This window comes from Poeciliopsis prolifica, unplaced genomic scaffold (genome assembly GCF_027474105.1).
Source record: "Poeciliopsis prolifica strain line A6 unplaced genomic scaffold, Auburn_PproV2 SCAFFOLD141, whole genome shotgun sequence".
NCBI lineage: Eukaryota > Metazoa > Chordata > Actinopteri > Cyprinodontiformes > Poeciliidae > Poeciliopsis > Poeciliopsis prolifica.
In genome coordinates this window covers 319,770-338,611 of record NW_026562516.1, presented here as the reverse complement: position 1 = coordinate 338,611, position 18,842 = coordinate 319,770, and the positions used below count along the sequence as shown (strand labels likewise).

Below are 18,842 nucleotides of genomic sequence, written 5' to 3'. Positions count from 1 at the left end.
ATTGTGCATGTTTATTCATAGTGCATGCATTTAAATTTGTTCGTACTTAAAAACCTGTTGGTAACTTATCAGGTAGAAAAACGACTATTACTTCACTGATAAATTATTCAGAATGAAAAGTAATTTGTTTTATTTTAATGTGACCTCAAATACAGGCAAGCATAGTTCTCCTGTTCCCTGCATCCTGACAAGAAAAGAATATTAATCAGACGCTCCCACATACATTGAGAAGGAACTGTGCAGAGTGGAAAATGAATTGGAGAATTTTCCACATACATCTAAATGTATGTGGGAGAATCTGATCGGTGTAGGAATTAATGCTGACTAGATGGACGGATACATGAGGCCACATGCATGGATAGAAAACTATTTAATAAATGAGTTAAAAATGGGTGGATAGATGTTTGTTGAATAGACATTAAATGTTATACCACTGTATACCTCTAAATACATCTTGTACTAACTTGTGTAATGTACTTTTTAGTCATGATGTAGTTATTATATATACATATCCTGTTTGTCGCTGTAGTTTCTGTTTCATGCAGAAAGAGAAACGTCACTTTCTGCATATGCAGAAGCAGACTTCAAGGTTTTTATTTTGCATTCTTTCAACACATCTGTCTCTTCTATAGTCTCATCTTTCCCTTTTAACCTTGTTCAACGTTTTTCTTCCCACTCTTCCATCTCTATGTCCATTACATCTGAAACAAACCCAAAGTAATTTTATAGTTCCACTTGTGAAAGTAAATCTGTTGGGCAAAAAACATGTTTTTAAAAAAATGGCTGAATGGAAAAATGGATGCATTAAGAAATGATTGATGAAAAAATAACAGAATCAATGGATGATGGACATATGGATGATTGAATGATGAACAGACATGTGGACATGGAAAAACAATTGAATGAATGATGGACAAACTATGATGAACATAAGTTGTTGGATGTGCAGGCATCCAGCCTGAATGGATGGATGGAGAAATGGCTGGGCAGACGATGAGGAAATAATTAATTGAATGATGTGTAGATATGTGGCTGGATGGATGAGTCGACACTGTTTCTTAATTTGTTTTGTTCAGAGTTTCTGGACAATGTTTGTCGCTGCTATAGTAATATGTGAATAACATCTAAAAGACATGTAAACCCATCATTTATTCCTAAATGATAGCCTGATTAATCAAACACAGAACAAAATAATCTCTGCTGATATAATCTTCAGAAATACTTTAAAATATCAAGATTATTTTTATTTTCTATACTTATACGTGAGTCAAACTAGTTCAGACGTAAATGTACTTTTGCAATTAGGTATATATTTAAATACATTATATGTTCCAATGAAGCGTAAAATAATATTTATTCAATGAAATTTAAAAAAAGATAGCAGTCCAATTTAATAATTGTGTCCATATATTCAATTTAGGAGGCTAAATGAAATCAACAGTGGGCAATAAATAAATCATTTAGGACAAAAACAAGATAATGAGAAAAAGCTTCAGCATAAAGAAATATTAAAAGATAAAATTTGCATAAATAACAAATTGAGAAATGGCCTTGAAAAGCAGGATTTAAGAGTTAGTGGAGATCCTTTAATGATGCAATTTGGCTTCAATCCACTTGGGAGAACTCATATTGTAGAGGATGATGGGAGCACCCACTCATTAGCATTGTCTTCAGCAGATTTAAGAAATTCACTTAAAAATTCTGCATAAATAGGACACAAACACATCCTCACTCAGTCATAGTCACCATCTGCAGCACACACATGGTCTGAAAGAGAAGCAGATTCCCTCTCAGACGTCGAGAGTCTCAGACAGACACACAATCAAGACACACTCAGCTGGAATTACAATGAGCGTTACAATCATTATCCAGTTACAGCCTCCAGTAGCACCGTCATTGGTATTCAAGGACGATGCAGCCATCTCGGCGGGGCTGCGAGCACACATGCGTACTTGCAACAAAAATAAATAAAAAAATATGCACCCGCACGCGTGGAAGTTTTTAAAAAGACAAGAGGAACAATTGAAAGATCTCTGGGTAATATTTGTATCACTTGGCCTTACCTCTCCGTTCAGATAGAGGAGGTCAAAGGCATACACGCACACTTGGACTTTGATCTCTGAGGCGTCCACATCCTGCAGAGGAACAGCACACTTCTTTAGTATTTTCACTTTGACAAAAATATGCTAATAGAAACATGGTATCCACAAATTTCTACTTCCAACCTTGGGATTTGTTACAAAGGGTTCTTTGATTTGTTCTGGGTTCATCTTTAAAGTTACCCACCTAGCATTTCCACTGCCTCTCTGCCTTTCAAAAGCATCTCACCTCCTCAGCGTGCACGTCTTATTTTCGACTCTGCTTACCTTGCTCGTCTCTCCTCCTTCTACATCTCACCTTTCTTGCACCTCATCTTGTTTGCTCCAATCATGCCCACCCCCACTGGTTCTTACACCAGGCCTTGACTTATTACAGCCGTTTCTGTCGCGGTCCTGCTGGAAAATTACCCGACTTCTACACTACAATGAAGTGCTGTCGAGTTCAGCGGAACCAGCTGTTTCAGATATTTGTTCATCTAGTTCATCTAGTTATCTAATTTAAAACATGGGAATTAGCAAATTTATAGATGCCACTAAAATATTGTAAGTGGTGTTTTTACACTTTTGGACTCGATATATTCCGAGATGCAACAAAAACAAAAATCCTACAGAATGTGGTTTTTCCAAAAGTTTACATTTTGTTCAATACGAGATACATTAGAGATGCATATCTGTCTACACATCTACATCTGTGACAATTTTAGCATAAGGGCAAATCTATTCAATTTAATTCTATGTTTTTTGCTCTAAGCAATGTCATGCTTTCTTATTTATTTTACATAATATTTTTTTCTTTTTTTTCTTATTTGAAAGAAGGTTTGTTGAAGCACATTGTTTTACATGTTTGACCAAGTTAACTTATTGTATTGGTCAGTTTCTTTATCATTTATTTAACATTGGCTGTTCTATTCCTAATTTCATTAACTCAACTACCTCAACAAATTCAAACTGTTTTTCATGACAAAGCTTATGAAGCTATTGGTGCAGAATTATCAAATAAATTTGCAACTCAGTACATTTATGTCTTGTTTAAAAAAAGAAACATTTTAAGCAAATTCAGCACTGTTTTTCTGCATCTGGTTGGTACTGACTGATACCAAACCTCAGACATCTATATCGGTATCAGAAATGAAGCTGTATGCACCCTGAAGCTGTATACTTCTCAGTCCGGTGTGGGTTTGAAGAGTATTCAACCAGAAAATGACGCGAATTAAACATGACGCCTTGGAAAAAAGAAAGAAAGAAAAAAGGGTGCCTACAGCTGGACGTCTGAACATGTGTCAGAGAAAAATAACTTCTGCTCATGTTGAAAAAATTGAGGTATTTTAGTCTGTCTTTGAATGGGAATCTGCTAATAAAATGCCAGTTTTAGCACCACTAACCAATTGTGGTGTGCAGAGGCAATTCGTCAACAGTTTTCTGACAAAGCAGCTGCAAAGGTTTTTCAAAACGAAAATTGGGAAGCTTTAACAAGTACAATCAAGAAATCAAAGTTCTGCCAATGCAGAGTATCTTTTGATGAGCTTTAGTTGAAAACCATTAAATCTCATATTATGCCTGTTTGGCTGTCAATATAATGTTTTGGCTCTCAAAGCCATTTTTTGGTTCTCCACATGTGCATAATTCTGACTGACTTCCGCTTGTTTCTTGATGTCGAGTTGCAAGTTAATGACCATTTACCCCAATATCAGTAAAAGTGAAAATAACTATGTTGAAACATGTCCATATATTTGTTTTTAAAAAGTATTTTAGTTTGGTTGGAAAGAGGAATTTTATAGTATCAAGGAAAGCTGCAATTATTCAAGACTTATTTGTGCAGAGCCTCATTCTAGGTAACATTTTAAATTTCACACCGTAGAAATTTAAGGTATCGTTAGAAACACTTATATTGTTAGAAAATGTTGAAAACAGAAAATGTACAATAACTCCTTTTTCAAAGATACAATGAATGCAATACATAAAGATAAAAACTGCCTAATCACTTAAGATCAGGAGCTTTAATTAGTTCGATTTCATATGCAAAATACTTCTGCAAAATTAGTTTAAGATTAAGATTTTCAAACTCATGTGATCCAAAACGCACTAAGGTTGTTTTCCTGAACTTTTCACTCTGCATTGGCTTTAGAGACAGGGATTTATTTGCCAAAGCTGAAAACCTGAAAGACTTCTCTCCCTCTCCTTTCTTTCATTAGTTTCACTCTCGACTCATTAATGATGTTTAATTAGAACATATCGGGCCTTGTGTCCTCATCTCGAATATTTCATTTCAGCAAAAGCTTGTGGAGGTGAAAAAACACCAGAACCTGCAACGTACAACTATTACCAATAATTATGATTGCGTAATAACAGGAAAAAATATCAAGCAAAAACGAAAATCATCTACATAATCATTTCGGCCATTTTCATCATGGCGTTGCTCGGATATGCACGCTTATTTGTCCTTCCGAAATTTAGCGAGGTGTCATTTCGTACACAAAAAGACAGGGTGAAGGGAGCAGTTTCCGCCTAATGTGATTGGTGTAATGGAAAGAGGCCGTTACTCTGATCAGGAGTGAATAAACACCTTGCTGACATTTCCAATCTCAGCCTCCCTTCTCGATCCATTTCACTCTTCTGCCTCTAACCTATCAGTCTCCTAACACTTTTTTCCAGCTCTTCCCCTGTCCATCTCCCCCAGTCTGCCGGATCATTTCACTCCATTATCTCGCTCTCTTCCACCTTCGGGTCTTTGTCTTCGTCTTGTTTTCTCTTCTGAACCTTTTCACACATTTTTTCTCTTCTCATTATCTCCAACTATTTCTTTTTTACGACAAAGCACATATTTTGATAGTCTTCCCTTTCTTTTACTATGTCCCTCTTTATTCCTACCTTTCTCTTACGAGTGGTGAGGACTTGGAAGGGTTGGATCTGTTTCTTCTCTCGATCCCAGGCCACTGCCTCTGTGTCCAGAACACAAGACACTACAGAGTCCTTCTTTACCTGCAGGAACATAAAAATAAGGAGTTGATAAATTAGGAAAAAATTAGAAGCATGAAAAAAGTGTAAGAAGTAAGAAAAACCAAAACTTACAATAACAAATTAGATCAGGTAGCATATTTTGTACTGAAAGTCTTTATACTGCCTCGGGATTTATTATAATTTGAGAAATATTGTACTGAATCTTACGGTGGCCCAGAAGGATCAACAAAATCCATAAACAGCAATGCAACAGTAAAAGTCACAACAGAAGTTACTCTAAAACATAATTTACACCGAAAGGAAGTCATGCCAAATCAGAAGTTTGGCTAAAACCAAAGTTTGGCTGAAGTGAAACCTTTGCTAAATCAGAAGCTACGCTAAAGAACAATACAAAAACAGTCATTAGCTAAAGGAGAATTATTGCTGTAGTGGAAGATGAGCTAAAGGAGAAGATAAGCTACAGTGGAAGCTATGCTAAAACGCTGGATATGCTAAAGGGAATTATTGCGAAAGCGAAAAGTCTGAATAACATTTTAGCACAACCTGTTTTAGTGCAACTTCTCTTATACATTTTTGCTGTTCTGTTGTGCCTTTTGCATTTTATTGCCACTTTCTGCCACCATAGAGATGTCTGCTGATCAGCCTAGAAATATCCATGACATTGCTTTGAAAACCTTTCAAATCAGAGCTTCAGACTATCAGCTTCCCGACATTTTAACCCAGTGAGGCTGAAAAGTTGCAACTGTAGACACGTTTGAGTTACAGTACTAAAATGTCTTCTAATGTAATCATAATGTGATTTCTGTTAATGATATTTTCTCTGCAGGCATAACCATCAGTTCAGGAGGGAGACTGCTGTGTAAAACAAGCGTATTAAGATGCAACTCTGCTTTTCTGATGTCAGATCTCACTCACTTCATTGCCAATATGAGAGTATAAGCTTTAATTCACTTGTTCATCTTACAGGCAAATGAAAAAATAGGTGTATGAAGACAAAACCTTGACCAGAAAAAGGGGCAGATTGTTGTATATCACGGCCATCAGCGCAGAAGCTGAGGACGAGAAGGAAGCTTCACAAAATAAAAATACAAAAAAACTGAAAATGTTAACATAAGGCAGTCTCTGACAATAAAAGAACCGGTGCACCTGAGGGTGTGGGATACACCATGAATAAGTGAAGCAGTAACACAGCAGATGTATGAGACCAATGCCTCTTCCTGTGAACAGATGAGGGTTGCTGCATATTTTTTATGTCCAGATTTTCCACATTTCCAGGTTGGTACTAGCACACTCCTAAGCATTTCTTGGTCAGATTTTGAAGTATTAAAACAAAGGTTTGCTAAGAAGAGTGCACAACAGATTCATCTATCAAAGTCTGTTTTTTGAAACATTAATTTTTTAACTTAAACATTAGTACGAAATTTGTGACCCCAACTTTCTATTTAGCATACAAGCATTACAATTAAGTCAATTAAAAAGGGAGATAATAAAAATACAAAATAGGGCCAAAAGATGATAAAAAAAAATTGCAATGGTGATAATATTGTGATGGCAATATATATGAAGGTGCATAAGGGCCATGTAGATCCAAAATGAAAAATTTATCCAAGATTAATATCAGAAATTTTCTCAAAAAACAAGAACCTTTCAGAGCTTGAAAAGTAAATAATTTGCATGAAATTTAACCCTGAATTTTTTATATTAGTCTCTGATATTTTCTAGAAATAAATTTAAAATATCTGCTAGAAAAAAAAAACTAGAAAAAACATCATAGAAATCTTTTTTTTTTTTTTATTCTGAAGATTTTAGTGGAAATGTCTTCCATCTACAATATACCTAAAACAGCATCATAAATATCACCTTCACAATATTATGACCAAAATTCAGCCCATTTGCAGTCCTGGGTCAAAAAAAGAAGGGAATAAAGAAAACATTAAGGTGATTGGTCAGATTTCAGTTAAAGTTTCTGTGACTGCTAAAAATTGCAAGTCTATTCAAAATTTACAAATTATAAATTTCAAGCTGTGTGTATGAATTAAACCGATCACATTGCTGAAAAATATTTTATCTGTTCATCTTATTGAATTTACAGTTGTGAATGGAGCTGCATAAATAAACCGATATGAATTTAACTGAAGGACAGACAGACAGATGTTGATTCTTTCATATTTGTCCTAATTTTTAAAATAATCATAATCATATTTCATTATTTAACAAGACGACAGACACCTGTGCGAATCGATTGATCACATTTTTAGCCAGATTAGTTTGTAATCTGATCTCAACAGAAATAATATCATTCGGCTAATTGAAATAAAACGTCTTTAGAAGAAACATGGTGATATTAAATCTATTTGATCAAGCTGTTTTTATACATGTATACTAATAAGCATGACACAAAAACATAAATATTAAAAAAAAACTAAAATCAATACCTAGACAAATATTGATGCAAACACATCTTGTACATACAGCAGGGCATCCTTACAGCAAATCTGCAGCAAAAACCAAAGGTTTAACCCCAAATCATTTTATTTGTCGTTAATCCCGCCTGCATTAACTAAGATGTCTCGCCAGCTGACATTTCGTCCCTTGAGCAGGAAGTCAGTGATCAGGTTTAAGTCCAGGATAAACCACATGACTGATGGGCGGATTAAACTGACCATTACTGCTAATTTTTAGGTCTAAGCCGAGTGGCTAAAGGATATCTTCAGGATGAATCTGGGTCCAGTGGGATTTTTGTGTGGTTGTTAAAAATTTCCAGACTGCAGGAGGCTGGGAGTTAATCAGCAGATGAAATCCAAGGCAGTTTATCAGAGTTAAGAGCAGGAGACACATTAGACTTTAACAGGTTGTTTGGAAACAGTCTCATATTAAAACTGTGTTAAGCCCATAAGGTCATTAGGCTAAGTTGTGCATTAATTACCAATTAATGGATCAGCATTAATATTTATGTATTGATATTAATCCATAATTTAAAGCTTTAAGGCTCTGTGGGAGCTACAGGAAAATTGGTTACCCCTTATTAATATGCAAAATAATGCAGCAAGGTGCTGGAGAATCTAATCAGACCGTCTCTGCAACGCTGGAAGAGAAATATTTGGTCTTCAAAAAACACAGATATTCTATTCTGACAACAAAATGTCCGGAAAAGAGATGCAATTTTAATTTAAGCAATTTCTTACACCGATGATCTGCCACATTAATGATCAGTGATCAATTTTCTGAGAAGAAACAACTGACAGGGTTTTTTTTTCACAGCATGAGAAAATGAAAAATGATAAATTAGGAGTCATAATCAGCACACACAGGAAAATAATTTTAAGGCCAAATGAACCCATTATTTAAATGATACATCTTTTCCACCCAATCAAAAATAAAGCCTGAATACTTCAGAGCTCTTCCCTCATTACCTCTGGCTTTACCTTTTCTCTCATTACCTTATTTACTCAGAGGTAACACCAGAAAAGGTGTTGGTAAAGTTGAAAGAATTGCAAGAAAGGGCAAAACTAGTGAAGAAATTGCTCTAAAAAAGTAGTAATTTGCCTTTAATTTCCTCTCTCTTCACACAAAAAATGCTTTTCCTCAGAAAAATGAACAGGAGTGATCTCTAAAGCTGCAGAATAAACTCTATTGCAGTTGTTCATAGCAGTCCATTGCCCATCTGCAGTTAACCCCGAGGGTAACAGAGCTCAGTTTTCTTCAGTTCTCCTGAATGCATCACTCACTCGCTCACTTTCCCCCCACATCGTTATGAAAGAGGAATGAATGAAACAGCGGGACAAAATTTACAGAGTGCTTTGAGTTAGATATTACACTAATAGACCAAATACTTATTTTCAAAGCAAAACAGCTATTAATAATAGCGTGGTAATAAGGACAAACTGTTAACTAAATTGCATTATTTCCTGTTGAGTAATTCAAGGAGGGAGGGGGAGAGACTGAGAAAGGACTGCTGAGGCTTTGTGAAAGCTACAATTTGGTTGATAAAGCCACAAAAGCTGAAAGAAAAGGAAAAGAATGATTTATTTTTGGGGAACTGTAAAACAGAAAGTCTCATGCCACTCATTTGTAGCTACTGTGTGGCCGATAAAGTTCACCTGATCCTCAGTTTATAAACAAATGGGTCAAAAGATGAACTGTTATTGAAGTTTTCAGTCATACTGTACTTTATTCTTAATAAACCACAACGTTTAACTCGGGCTAAAACAATTGAGATGCATCAATTATTAAAATGTGTGCTCTTAAATCTGCCACTGCTGTGATTCAGTAATTTATTGTGTTTAAGTTTGTGCACTAATCTGTTACCTCTAATAACTCTTTGTGTGATCTGATTATTGGTTTGATTTGGGTTTCTTCCAAAGCATCAGATATTACTTGCATTTTGCAATCTGTTGCAAGTACAAGGAGAAACAAATAATACTCTCATATTCACCCAGAAGGTTTGGAGTAATATTAAAAGTGTTAGCTGCCCAGCAGGGCTGGTTTTCAGAGGTACGAATCCACCAAGATGGTCCATTTTTACCCAAGTCGATGCAGTGGAAACAGAGTGGGTGTAAATAGTCCATGAAAACTACCCGCTGGAAACAGTTTCTGAGGGTGAAACACACCAACAGAGTCACTGACACAAAAGGGCCATAGCTAAAAAAATATTTTTTAAAAATCAAGAAGGCAGCAGTCAGGAGAAATGGCATACAAACCTAAAGGGGAAAGGTGAACATTTGAGAAGTTAGGGGTAGTAAAAAGGTGAAATTACAGACAAGTGGCATCAAAGTCTATAGAGGATAAAAGAAAAAGACACATGAATGGGTGAGAGTACAAAGAGGAGAAGAAAACTACAAGTACTTATAAGAAGTATAAGTATCCAAAAGAAGAATGGAACAAAATGAAGGAATGATTAAACAAAAAGATGTAAGAAGGAGACAAGGAGACCGAGAGCAACAAGGTTAGCATGAGAGGAAATAAGTCACGTTGCCTTTAAAGTTGAATTGAAAAAAAAAAAGAAAGAAAGAAAAAGAACAAAGTCATTCTGAAGGATTTGTTGGAGGGCAGATGTTATGAAGAATGATAAGAGTGGAGTGTAATATGAGCATTCAGGTCATGAATGCACAGGATTTCTGGACTGCAGGCTGAGGATAAAAAGTTTATTTTTTGTCAGAGTTCAGGTAAGTTCTCCATATCAAGCTTTAATTTCTAAAACTGATCCTGGATCTACACAAAGAGTAAAAACAAACAACATATTTTTTTATTTCAGACAAGCAGAGATCTTACAAAACAAGCTGAATCCCCCCCTGGCTTTTAAAATAAATATGACTTTGTAGACCTTTTTCACTGCTGATATTTTCTCAGATCAAAGCAAAAACACAAATAATATTTAATTAATGAGTGTTTTAAAATGTCTGTCTGGTCTGAAAGAGCAGGGAGACACAAGAAAACGAGAAGAGCAAAGTATCTCAACCAGCTTTGAACTGGGAATACATCCCATCATCAGCAGCAGCAGCTTAAACCACCTGGTAGAACAAAGTGTCCACTCAGCAGAAAGTGTTTCATGTGAGAGAGTAAAAGAACAGTTTGCTGCACAAGTAACTTCCCAGAGCTCCTATTAGTGCTGTCAGGAAATGAACAAATAAAGCCTGTATGTATAAAAATGAGAAGCGGAGTCAAAATGAACTCTACAAGCAAAGATTTGGTTAGGAGTCACACAGGTAAGCCTGAGCAAACAGCAAGACTGCATTGTCTTATTAAAACAGACTGAAGGTCTGAGTTCTCCACTTCCTGTTTGATTATTTAGAGACCAAACAGAATGAGGGTCTGGCCCTGCAAATCACCACCAAAGTGCTCAGTATTGTGCACAAACAACTTTACAAGTGTGTCCTTGGTCAATTAGAGTTCACCATGACTTATTTATTGGGACCAAAACACCATTTCTGATAGTAAATTCCCAATGTTGTCTTTTTAGGACAAACCTTTGTTCATTTATATGGAAATAAGCTCACATATTTGCTTTTAGCAGTGAGAAAGAAAGAACAGACTAAACCAAAAGTCCTGGGTTTGACCTGTTCTTGAAGCTGCAGTTTACCTTACAATATAGAAAAGTTACCATTAATGTGAGTAAGTTCATTTGAAATCATGGCCGGGCCTGGAAAAGCCTGATTCAGAGTTCTAACACTTTTCCAGGCAACTTTCCACAGTCACACAGTCCTTCAAGTTCAAAACATAATCAAGCACTAAAGTTAACTACAGATTTATGGCAGCATGTCTACAAGCTTTACATTTGAAATTTGGAAAAAATTGTGGAGGTATACAGATGAAAAGGAAGTGGGACATGAGGAAAAAAGGGAAAGAAGGACATGCAAAAGGAAGGAAAGGGGACAAAGATGAAACATTTACAGGCAAAGAAAAAACCGAGGTAAGGCACAAGAGTGGAAGAAAGGAATAAATGAAGGACATTTATTCTTGAAGGACAAAGGGAAGTGTTCTTTACAAAAGGTTTATATCTCTTTATTCCGAAACATAAATATTACTGGTTATCGCAATTATTAGTGAGACAGTTTATGGTCTAGCAAAATGTGGCATAGTGAAAGGCCTAGACAAACTTGTTCAGACATTAAAACCACAAAACTAAAACTTCACATTTTTCCACATGGCACGGCATCTTTGCAACCGACAACAATGGCATCAACTCACTTTATGGACAATTGACTGAAGAGGCAAACCTTAAAAACTCTAAAGAGACAATCTACTCTGATTAGAACATATGCAGGTTGCTGACGTTTTACACATTATTGGAAACCAGTGGATAGAAAGAGCGGACCGATTTGGATGTCTGTGGTACTTCACTTCCTTGCCCTTTGCAGAAAAACACACTCAGCAGGCACCGAGGCAGTGAGCGTGCTCAGATAACCTCAGGCAAACAGCCAAAGCCTCAGGTGGTTGTGATCTCTTTCTCAACAATTTGGCGAGCCGGCACACCGCTGCAATTTCAAGTTAAACAACTGGCGCTCTCCACATCTATTACGAAGACAAAGTCACTTCACAATCTGGTTTGAAATTCCTCCTTTATGCGCATTAAATCTTTCTTTATGGCAGCTAGCAGATTTTAATGACTGCAGGAAGGTATAGGACCAACTGAACATAGACGAGAGGTTTCAAACTGCAACAAGTGAGCACGACAAAGTCAGACAGATGAGAGAAAAGGTTGACAAAAAGCAGCAAAAACAAAAGACAAATGTATTCATCCGTAAAAGCCCTCATTTGACAATCGTGGCAGAGACGGCGTCTATCTCTCCACAGTCCCGAGGGGCGAGCTGCAGAACGCTGTGCTCAAGTGTTTTACCTTGGGGACGCGGGAGATGATATCTGGGTATTTGCTGGTGTTGTCTTCCTGGTTGCGGCTGAAAATCCGAACTTCACCACTTTCCAGAATGTGAATCTGTGGGTGGGGGGGAAAACAATGACTTGGAGAAATCAATACTTTAAGTAAACAGTGAGATTTTAATATCAGGTTTGACAAATCAAAGAGCAGATAAAATGCACACCAAAGAGAGGGAAGAACAGGGATTTATAGAGTGTTTGACAGCCGCCCAAGGGACAGATGGAGCTACACTTCAAAAGTGCTGCAGGGCAATTATGCTTTTTTGTTAGGATGTCTACAAAACAATCAGTTTGATGTCAGGCCGCTTTCTTGTGAAGTGAGACAGCAAGTTGAAACTTTGCCAATTATCACATGTAGTTTCTGACAACTTGAGCACAAATATGTAATCAGTAAGAACAACATTGTCTTTTATTGAAAGGAACAACAACTGGCTCCCAGGGTTCCTATTTTTAAATTCAGATTGCCTTATTAGGCAGATGCATAACAGTATGTGTTAAATGTTGAAGTGTGACAACTGTATCTTAAAAATCTCATCAGAAGAGAGATGTGTAAATTCAGCCATATTTGGCTAAATTAAGTGATGAAGTTTGCTACAAATATATTTCACATTTTTGGTAAAGAATGTGTTTTTCTGAATATGTTATTAGAGGATGACTGGAGTTTAATATGGCAGATTAGTTTGCAGTCATGTGGTAGAAATTAAAGTCTGGGTTTTTCAAACATATTGGGACAGGCGGATATTTAAATTTCTGAATTCAGATAAAAGCAGATGAAAATGTATTTAACACCAATTAAATAAAATGCTACTTTATTCATACTGTTGAGGAATAAATTAGGACACTCCCATATTTACCCCACGGTTTCCCCCAGTGTATTACAAGCCTGGCGGGCTGCCAGGCTTTCCTGGCCCCCCACCAGCATAGCTTGTTTTCATTTTAAATAATTATTTTCCTTTATTTAAATAACCAAAAAAAGAAGTACACTGCACAGAAGACTGTGCAGGAAGACTGCACAGAATGCCCATCTGTGTAACAGCGAGGGGCCATTAACATCAAATAGAGTTTATATTGGGGTACACATTATGTTTTGGATTAATTGAGTTGTTTTGACCAAGGCAGCAAGTCCTTGGTCAAAACAACCAAGGACTTGGTTGTTTTGACTCCTGTGTCAGTTTCTTTGTGCAGACTCATTTTTATTTTTAAATCTCGCAGGGAAATTTAAAAAGAAAAGATCTAAACAAAAGAAGGGCGTCTTAAATCGTTTTTTATACACCAGTAATCCCCTACTGCATTCATCTTTGCTGAGCTCTGCTCTGCTGTGCAACTCACCGACTGAGTGGAGTCGTTCCTGATAGATGGATTTATAGTTGATGCCCTGAACAGGGTGCAAAGGTGGGGCACGCACCAATCACCATGTATGCTAATCCTCCATGAGGTCTCACTTATAGTGAGATTATTGTATTTTTTTTTACCCCACAAACCCATGTTTAATGATGAGAAGATAGCAATTCATTGCCATATACACAATGTATGAGTTTGCCCAAATCATGAAACAATTATAAGCTGAACTAATCAGTAGGTGGTATGGACTTAAAATTTTATCACAATATTTTAAGATACTATTGCAATAATAAAAGTTTAAAAATGTAGATTTATTACTCCTTTGCAATCAAAGTTGCACAAGCAAATACTGCTGTTAAAAATCATTAAATATGCTTAATCGGGATGCTAATTACATGAAGAAGTGATTTTATCACTGAACTGCACATAGTAATAGCTTAAAATGTTGCATTTATTGAAACTGAAAAAATACAACATATTTTTTATTTATTCTTGTCAGAATAAATCATAATTCTTATGATATGAAACTTTCACGATAAACCAGAATGACTACATTCTGACCATTAATAATGTTGCTTGTGGCGAATCTTCATTCGCACAGACTAAACGTCGGCATCGTTTAGCATTAGATTAAGCAATGGTGTTATTTTGTCATTGCAGTATACATGTCAGGTCAGAATTATTCTGCAATTTTGACCAGTGCAGATACTAACTGTATACGATTTGTTTCATTTTTAAGGTGCACTTATTTTAAATTACCTAAATAAAGAGTTTTTTTTTTTCTGTAACTGTAAATAACAGATCCTCATTAAAAAACTATCAAAAGCATGCAGAATAATTGTGGTTCATCAACTGTCTCATAGGGAGAGACCAAGATCTTTTGGTAACACAAACCAATCAGACACACAGTGTTTAGCTGAGTACTACACCACGAGTCCCCCTGCTGGCTTTTGGAGGTAAAGCCTACTGCAGAGAGACGTCATAGGGATCGCTGTTTTCTCCTTCTCTCCATGCTCATTTCTCTTTCTCCCATTCTACGGAGTTCAAAGAGCTTCACTGGCATGACTGCCTGAAATTAACAATACAGCTGAAGGCGTTTGCATAAAAATCTCTGTCTTGCTGTGCCTTTTTACGTCTCCCAAATATTTCTCATCCCCTCTGCCATCATTTGTTATTTCTTTGCAGCTTTTTGTCTGGCTGCTTTAGCCTTTCATCTCACCTTTCTCCACTCCTCCCCACCGCCCTTCTCTGGCTAACAGCATTAGCTTCCTCTGTCCACAGGCACAGTGTAGAAGCAGAACGAGAGTTTATCTTAAGAATATGCTCAGACATTCACACAGGAACACAGCTAAGTGAGTGCACAGCAGTCATACCTCATATTTAAGAAATAAATAGACTCACAACTGAAGGGTACATGCATACAAATATGGCAGGCATGTGTTGGGTGCCAAGAGGAAGAAAAACAAACAGTTGCTCTCTGTCACTACACACACACACACACACCTGTGCACGCTCTCCGTCATATTTGTACTCGCAGGTGAACGCTGCCTCGTCAAACCTCTTCATCACCTCGCCGACACCCTTGGTGGGGTGAGCCAACATGGGCCTCAGCGGGACTCCTGCAAATACGAAGGCTGGTGTGACAACTTGGAAGAAGCAGAAATTCACACCCAAACAAATACAGCTCAATGCATTGTTTAATAAATAATAAATAGTCAAAGACTTTATCGTGAAGAGATCTTTTTCTGTCTGACGTGGCGGAGCTGGTGCAAACAGGCCTTCAGGTAAGGAAAGAAGAGGAAGTTTTCAAACCTCAGGAATATTTCAGTGACACATTCTCACATGAAACATCAACATCACTCCAACAACTGTCTGAGTGACAAAAATCACACCTGAATAAGTTGTTTTTACTGTCATTTGGCTCCAAACCTCAGTGACTCACACCTCTTTGAGTGGTTAATTTAAGCCTCAAAAACCTGACGAGGGACATCGTTTGATTCACAAACCCAAACTCTTTCAGGGCAAGAAGCTAAGATACAAAATGTACAAGTTCCTTTTTTGATCAATTCACAATAAATGGGATGTCTGCACGTTCCAACAAATCAAAGCTTAATGTTTATGGATTCCAATTAATTGGACGGAGAGACGGATTCATGCGTGAACAGAAATATAAATGGGTGGATGATAGGAGTGAGCAATATCAGCTTATAAGTTTTATCAAATATGTTGTCCAAATATTATTGCAATAATAAAATTGACAACAATCTATTGCTTCTATGTGAGGTAATTATATGCCTTTGACTGTGTGTAACAGCAATTGTAGCCCCACTAACACAAATACTTCTCTTGAGAAGTATTCCACATTAAGTGTGATTTATATCACTAAAACTACACACATATTTTCTAATTTATTGATATTTTCATTGAAAAGTGGAGAAAATAGTAAAAACCAACAATGCTGACAATATGAACCATGTTGTATTTTTTTTATCCTGAAAAATCAAACTTCTTATGACAAGAAATTTATCACGATAGATGATAAACAGTACGACAAATACTCAGCCCGAGTGGATGAATGACTAGTGACAGAGGAAAGGAGAAACACAGATGGATGGATGAATGAAAAGATGGATGCATAAACTGATCCAAAGACAGATGGATTGATACAACATTTAGACCATTGGTCAAGGAACGAAATGAAGATATTCAACGTTTTGTGTCCTGATTTTATGTCCACTCTTGTCCAACCTGCCTAGAAACCCCGACTCTGAGCAGACATTTACCTGCCAGCAGCTACTAACTGACCAAAAATCTGCCAATTTACTTTCCCAATTTAGCACCACGCAGATGGCAGCCGCTACAAATTCCCACCATGATGCCAGAACTGCTTATCACACATGCTCCAACAACTTTATAATTGGGAGCTAATTCCTACTTTTGTGCTTTTGCCTTTTTCTGATAAATATCTGACTTAAAATAACTGACTCGCCTCCATGAAAAGGATCAATAAACACAACGTTTAGTGTTTTAGAGGGTGTGAAGTTCCTGCCTCCTGTTTGGCTGCTTACCTGGAGTGAGTTTGCAGTGTTTGGGCAGCTGGTCGATGCCTGTTTTCAGCAAAACTGGGATGATGACGTCATAATTTGGCATTTCGCTGTAAAACGCAGGTTTAATAAATTTCTGAAGAATTTAAAGGGATATAAATATGTTCCAGAAATTGTAGGGAGTCAAGTTCAGGACTCACTTACCAGTATGTTTGTTTCAGAATGAGGCTCTTCTCTTCGATCCAGGCCCGCCTGCTCTCAGCGCTCATGCCCTTCCCTGCATCAATCACAGCAGGAGGGAAACCTATAAAGATAGAGGGAGGGGGGAAACTCTTTCAAACAGATCTGGGGAAGTGTTTGAACATTGGTATGACCTAAAATTTACTGGATGACAGTTCAGAGACTCCTTGAAGCCCGAGAAACTGAGAAGAAAATGGGTGCATCTGCACACGAATCATGTTCTGTGATGAATTCTTTATAAGCCAGAGATGTAATCAGAAAGGCTAAAATACATTACCATGCTAATTATTTATTTTGTTTCATTACTTTACATTAATAACAATCATGTTTAAATTATAACTAAATTACACATTTAGATGAATGATTGATTGCAATGATCCAGTGCAGCCAGACAAAGAGAAACTAAATAAACTTTGCTCTTGGCTGAACTGCCTGATTTAATAACAGTGAAATAAATAAGGAAAAACATTTCAAGAGCAGAGCAAAGATCAATGCAAATTTCCCCCACTGAGCTCCGGGTCTAATTGACTCTTTTTACCGAGTACCTTCAGTCGTCGTGGCTGAACAACACATTTTAATAAGTCACGATGGAATCCGTCTAATTTGGAGTCTCAGGTGTTGGAGAGAGCAAGCTGGAGCGGGCGCTGGGAGCGATCGGTGAAAGATGCGCTGTCAAAACGTCCCCCGAAAGAGTGATGAATCCCACAACATAATGGTGAAAAAATATGCTCCGCGACTCAGATTATACATAACCTGTTGTTGCTGTTTCCACTCGTACATCCGCGTCGGCTTACGGTTGTATGTTGTTGGCTTTACCACATGAAAGATGCTGCTTTGACATCTGACCCTGCTAATTAATGCAATGAATATTTTAACACTGCTTTTAAATGTAAAATCTAAATAAGACATGCCCCTACTCCATCCTCACCTCTTAGTGTCACCTCCTTGACATTTTGGTTTACTCCTTAGGGATGGGGGTAAATTAACCATGAATACCATTAATTACACACATGTACTTTGCAACTTCTGGTTTAAAGAAGTTAAGTGGGTGAAATGCCGGTATTTCTAGAAGTGTAAAGAAAAAAAGCTAACTGGCTTTAAGAAAGTTCCCAACATAAACTGAGAAGAAGTCAGTTAAAATAAGTATGCTGAGAATACAAAAAGATAAAAAATAGCTGAAGCGGATTCAACATTGGTCATTTTAAAGTAACAGAGACCAGAATGTGAAGCAACAACCAATCAGAGCAGAACACAGCAGGAAGCCAAACAGCACGCTTCGAAGAAAGGTTCAATGGAAGACAAATAACCTTCACATTCACACTGTCCAACTCGTTTTTTTAAAGCAGGTACAATGCCTTCCAAGACTCACAAAAAACAACCCATTCTACACATAGTTTAACTTTATTGGGGTTTCTAGAGCTACATCAAGAATCAGCAACTTTAATTAAACACAAAACAAACACAAAAAATGATCTTGTTTTGTTGTTAAATTAAAGCATTTTCTTGAAATTAATAAAACAAAGGGAGAAAAACTATAAAGCAAGCAATTTAGATAAAAATGAAACCATGAACTGAAATGACATTTACAGTTAATGTCACTCTGTGGCTCATCATGTTTGGACTTATTAAAAGGAACTTCAAGGCTTTGCGACTGCTGCAGTGTCTCTCGCTCACCTGTTCACACTCATGAAACACCTTCTGCTCCATATGTGCATTCTAAGAGTGATGTAACTTCTTACCCTCACATATGATCATACTAGAGAAAATGGCGTTACCGAGCCCACAC

At 36.9% G+C, this 18,842-nt stretch overlaps 1 protein-coding gene across 1 annotated transcript in view; it reads right to left on the bottom strand.

The window, feature by feature from the left end:
* Positions 1-18,842, bottom strand: part of lig1 (ligase I, DNA, ATP-dependent) — a 67,661-nt gene that overhangs the window by 21,323 nt on the left and 27,496 nt on the right. Inside the window, exons 15-20 of the mRNA XM_055025284.1 lie at positions 17,021-17,120; positions 16,841-16,926; positions 15,276-15,391; positions 12,394-12,489; positions 4,968-5,078; positions 2,064-2,135 (exon numbers count right to left, since the gene is read on the bottom strand). Coding sequence (XP_054881259.1) covers positions 2,064-2,135; positions 4,968-5,078; positions 12,394-12,489; positions 15,276-15,391; positions 16,841-16,926; positions 17,021-17,120 — 581 coding nt within the window. The remainder of the gene's footprint in view (positions 1-2,063; positions 2,136-4,967; positions 5,079-12,393; positions 12,490-15,275; positions 15,392-16,840; positions 16,927-17,020; positions 17,121-18,842) is intronic.